This window comes from Populus euphratica, unplaced genomic scaffold, assembly GCF_000495115.2.
Source record: "Populus euphratica unplaced genomic scaffold, PopEup_1.0 scaffold721.1, whole genome shotgun sequence".
In the NCBI taxonomy this organism is placed as follows: domain Eukaryota; kingdom Viridiplantae; phylum Streptophyta; class Magnoliopsida; order Malpighiales; family Salicaceae; genus Populus; species Populus euphratica.
The window spans coordinates 76,459-81,679 of record NW_011500604.1 but is presented as its reverse complement, the minus strand read 5'-3'; the positions used below and the strand labels follow the sequence as shown (position 1 = coordinate 81,679).

Below are 5,221 nucleotides of genomic sequence, written 5' to 3'. Positions count from 1 at the left end.
AAAAATTAACATGTTTTTTTTGTTAAAGGGGAAAGAGATCTAAAATTTAATTATGATGCAAAATATTAAAATTAACTCTAATATTATGAGTATCATATCACCTAGAATCTATGTTGTAGATTGCTTATAAGTATGAATTTATGAGAATTATACGTGTGAGCAAAATATATATATATATATATATATATATATATATATAAAATAAAAATTTAATTTAAACCCGTGTAAATCTAATAAAAAAATAAAACTTTAATTTATAAAATATTAAAAAATAAATTATACATAATGATAAACTCAAATCCAATCCACCTATATTTATCACTACACTTGGGTCCCGTCAGCAATACATGATCCATCGCCAATTTTTTAAGGAATTCTCACTGACAGTGGAAAGGAATACGTGCAGAAGCCACGTGGAAAACCCATCCACTTTATATAAGTAGCCACGTGTCTACAAATCTCATTACATAGCCCCCACGTACCAGCCTTCTCCGTATTTTATCTGCCCCTTCCCGTTAACAAAAACACAAACTTTATTACACCTCTCTCCCTGTCTGTCTCTCTCTCTGGACCGATCCAGAGCTCAAACACCAACATACCCTTGAAGCAAACTTTCTCTCACCTCTCACTTCCCGATGCTTTTTAACGGCATCTCTCACCGAAACCCTAACTGTTTCACCGGAATCTGGTGAACCATTTGAGTGTCCTGTCCACTCAGCTTTAAATGCACCAGCTTACTGCTGCTTATCTGGTTATCAGATCATCTGTTTACTTGCTAGAAGTTTTTATCTTTTTCGTGAAACTTGAAGCCAAAACTTAGGGACATTTCTGGGCATTGGTCAGGCGCAGGGAGAACTATAACATCATCTTCTCACTTGAGCTAAGAAATGTTTGGGTTGTTGTCTCATTTTGCTAAGTTTGACTTCTACTTGTCTCTCTACTTCAAATCTAGACGTTAAAAAAAGAACCCTTTTTTTTTTTTCGTTTTTGAAGCCAATAGAATATATCACTAGATTTTAGCTTTTCCCTTTGTTTTTTCTTTTTTTATTTACTTAGTTTCAATGGGCTGTAGTGGTTTTTGAGTTTCTTGATAGGAATTATCAATGTCAAGGACAAAAAAGCTGCTGAGCTTATTAGCTTTCTTGGTTTTATCTTTTCGAACTCAATGTGTGAGATCCCTTAACCCATCATTAAATGATGATGTTTTGGGTCTAATAGTGTTTAAAGCAGACCTTCAAGATCCAAAGAGAAAGCTCTCATCTTGGAACCAAGATGATGACACTCCCTGCAACTGGTTTGGTGTCAAATGCAACCCCAGAACCAACCGGGTCACTGAGCTCTCTCTTGATGGGCTCTCTCTTTCAGGTCAGATCGGCCGTGGCCTCATGCAGCTCCAATTCCTTGACAAGCTCTCTCTATCAAGAAACTGCCTTACTGGTAGCATTAATCCTAACCTTACTCGCCTTGAAAACCTTGGAATCATTGATTTGAGTGAAAACAGTCTCTCCGGGACAATACCGGAGGACTTTTTTGAGGATTGTGGAACTTTGAGGGATATTTCTTTGGCTAAGAATAAGTTTTCAGGGAAGATTCCAAGTACTTTGAGCTCATGTGCTAGTTTAGCATCCATAAATTTGAGTTCGAATCAGTTTTCAGGGTCTTTGCCTGCCGGGATTTGGGGTTTGAATGGGTTAAGCTCACTTGATTTGTCTGGTAATTTGTTGGATAGTGAGATTCCCAGAGGGATTGAAGTATTGAACAATTTGAGGAATATTAACCTGAGCAAAAATCGGTTTAATGGGGGGATTCCAAATGGGATTGGAAGCTGTTTGTTATTGAGTTCTGTGGATTTCAGTGAGAATATGCTTTCTGGTACTGTTCCAGACACAATGCAGAATCTTGGCTTGTGTAATTATTTGAGTTTGAGTAACAACATGTTCACTGGTGAGGTTCCAAACTGGATTGGTGAACTCAATCGCCTTGAGACTTTGGATCTTTCTGGGAATAGATTTTCGGGTCAGGTTCCAACTTCAATTGGGAATCTTCAATCATTGAAGGTGTTTAATTTGTCTGCAAATAGTTTAAGTGGGAACTTACCAGAATCTATGACCAATTGTGGAAACCTTTTGGTTTTGGATTTTAGCCAGAATTTGCTGAGTGGCGACCTTCCTGTGTGGATTTTTGGTTCAGGTTTGGAGAAAGTTTTGCAATTGGAGAATAAGCTCAGTGGAAAATTTAGCTCTGCTCCAAAGCTTCAAGTCCTGGATTTATCACACAATGATTTTTCTGGTAAGATTGCATCTTCCATCGGGGTTTCAAGCAGCTTGCAGTTCTTAAATCTGTCAAGAAACTCTCTCATGGGTCCTATTCCGGGGACTTTTGGAGATTTGAAAGAATTGGATGTTCTTGATTTGAGTGATAACAAGCTAAATGGGAGCATTCCTATGGAAATTGGAGGAGCTTTTGCTTTGAAGGAACTGAGACTGGAGAGGAACTCGCTGTCGGGGCAAATCCCAAGTTCAATAGGGACCTGTTCTTCATTAACGACTTTGTAAGCTTTCCTTTCTCAATCTGTTATGTTTTTTGTTTTCTTGTCCTTGTTCAATTTGGTAGAGGCAAGAGTTAGATGGGTTAATGAATTCTGTTTCAATTGCTCTTTGTCAAACAGTTACAGCCACAATTTTCTGCGTTGGTAAGATCTCAAATTTTTCATAAACTACGATAGTTGCTGCTGTACGTACTGCTTTATTGTTAGGGTTGATGGTGTTTGCTTTCGAGGATTATACGTACAGTCTCTAGATTATGATTTTGGACTCTTTTTTTAACCAATTTATTTTGATTTTAAATTTGCAGTGTCTTATTGTGTAACTAAAAGAATGTGATGTTCAAGTTGTTTGCATTGTTGTATGTGTCTTCGTTTCAAAATAGGAAAAGTCCCTTGTCCCTAGACATTTGTTTTCTTTTTTCCTTAAAAAGTAAATATTGGTTAAAGATGATACTGTCTTCATCAGTGTAACTCGTTCTTGTTTTTCTGTTTCTTTCAATGAGGTAGATTCCTATCTCAAAACAACTTGTCTGGAACAATACCTGTAGCAATAGCAAAACTTGGAAACCTACAAGATGTGGACGTGTCTTTTAACAGCCTCACAGGCACCCTACCCAAGCAGTTGGCAAACCTTCCCAGCCTCTCCTCCTTTAACATTTCCCACAACAATTTGCAAGGTGAACTACCAGCAGGCGGTTTCTTTAACACCATATCACCTTCATGTGTCGCTGGAAATCCATCCCTTTGTGGTGCTGCAGTCAATAAGTCTTGCCCTGCAGTCCTTCCCAAACCCATTGTTCTCAATCCAAACTGTTCTTCTGATTCTACTCCAGGCTCACTTCCTCAAAATCTTGGTCACAAAAGAATCATTCTAAGCATATCTGCTATCATTGCCATTGGTGCTGCTGCTGTCATTGTTGTAGGTGTGATTGCCATCACCGTGCTTAATCTCCGTGTTCGGTCATCAACATCTACATCTGCAGCTGCTCTCACGTTATCCGCAGGTGATGGATTTAGCGATTCGTCCACTACAGATGCCAACTCTGGCAAACTTGTCATGTTTTCTGGTGACACTGACTTCAGCACTGAAGCACATGCTCTGCTTAACAAGGATTGTGAACTTGGGAGAGGTGGGTTTGGAGCAGTGTACCAAACTGTTCTCAGAGATGGGCGTCCTGTTGCAATAAAGAAACTTACTGTATCGAGTCTTGTCAAGTCCCAAGAAGATTTTGAAAGGGAAGTTAAGAAATTGGGGAAAATCAGGCACCAAAACCTTGTGGCACTTGAAGGTTATTATTGGACTCCATCCTTACAGCTTCTCATATATGAGTTTGTCTCTGGTGGTAGTTTGTATAAGCATCTGCATGACAGACCAGGTGGGCATTTTCTGTCATGGAATGAGAGGTTCAATATAATTCTAGGGACTGCAAAAAGCTTGGCACATTTGCATCAATCAAACATCATCCACTACAACATAAAATCAAGAAACATCCTTATTGACATTTCAGGTGAACCAAAAGTTGGTGATTTTGGCCTGGCGAGGCTGTTGCCAATGCTAGACCGCTATGTTTTAAGCAGCAAAATTCAGAGTGCACTTGGCTACATGGCACCAGAATTTGCTTGTAGAACAGCAAAGATAACCGAGAAATGTGATGTTTATGGTTTTGGGGTTTTGATTCTGGAGATTGTTACTGGCAAGAGACCTGTCGAGTACATGGAAGATGATGTGGTAGTGCTTTGTGACATGGTTAGAGGTGCATTGGAGGAAAGCAGGGTGGAAGAATGTGTTGATGGAAGGCTCCTGGGACATTTCCCAGCAGATGAGGCTGTTCCAGTTATGAAGTTGGGCTTGATTTGCACATCGCAAGTTCCATCAAACCGGCCAGATATGGGAGAGGTAGTTAATATATTAGACCTGATCAGATGTCCTTCAGAAGGCCAAGAGGAGTCAGGATGAACATGAATTATTATGTTAAGAAATTAAGAGCTGGGATTTATAACGGGGTTATCCGGGGAAGAGGAATCCGGTTTATTCAAGTAATCACCGAGGAGAAAATCAGCTGTTGGAGGTCCTTTTCCCTTTGTTTTGTACTAGTTCTTCTCCTGATTGTTTTTTAGTTTATGTTTGTGGTTTATCTTGATGTTGCTGTTAGGTTGCCGGATTCCTTTTCACCGGGCTCAAATAGGGGACCCTTTTGGATATTGATTGTCACGAAGCTGCTTCTAATTCTCCAGTCTTGCATTTTGTATCTCGATTTTGTTTCTGGTTATGAGCTGATAGTAGAAATGGTTTGACTGATTTCACACGCTAGTTTAGCTCTTGGCACTTGAGTGCATTCGAACTCCTATAGTTGTTCTTCATAGCCAAAAGTCTTGCTTTGGTAGAACATCCCGTAGGCAACTCCTGTTGGTGCGAACAGAGATGTGAAAATGGTACAAAATATTAGCTCCCAATCAATGCTTGTACTTGCTCTATGTAGTTGTAGTTCTGCTCTGTTCGTGAATCTTAATCTTAATCCCAATCCCATCCCGCAGGGCGATCTTTAAAAATCCGGTATCATCAATGATAGCAACGGTGGAGGTATTAAAATACTTTCTTACAAGTCAAAAGGGACTCGAGCACTGAGGATTCCTAGCACAGCACAGCACCCAGTTGGGAGAGAGTAATCTTAGTGG

At 39.6% G+C, this 5,221-nt stretch overlaps 1 protein-coding gene across 2 annotated transcripts; it reads left to right on the top strand.

Annotated features, from left to right (window-relative positions):
* Window positions 1–512: 512 nt before the first annotated feature.
* LOC105115629 (probably inactive leucine-rich repeat receptor-like protein kinase At3g28040) lies at window positions 513–4,861 on the top strand. 2 transcript variants are annotated; one of them, XM_011012574.1, is made up of 3 exons: window positions 513–2,551; window positions 3,053–3,065; window positions 3,138–4,861. In XM_011012574.1, exons 1-3 carry the CDS (start codon window positions 1,104–1,106, stop codon window positions 4,500–4,502), a joined length of 2,826 nt encoding a protein of 941 aa, XP_011010876.1. In that variant the 5' UTR covers window positions 513–1,103; the 3' UTR covers window positions 4,503–4,861. The 2 variants fall into 2 exon arrangements, with proteins under 2 accessions (XP_011010876.1, XP_011010875.1); XM_011012573.1 differs by having other exon boundaries at window positions 3,053–4,861.
* The last annotated feature ends 360 nt before the right edge of the window (window positions 4,862–5,221 follow it).

Bases quoted from the DNA above. Each gene is read 5' to 3' on its own strand.
- LOC105115629 (XM_011012573.1), top strand. From the start codon at position 1,104: ATGTCAAGGACAAAAAAGCTGCTGAGCTTATTAGCTTTCTTGGTTTTA. The intron at 2,552-3,052 runs GTAAGCTTTCCT...TCAATGAGGTAG, and splicing joins TGTTCTTCATTAACGACTTT to ATTCCTATCTCAAAACAACT.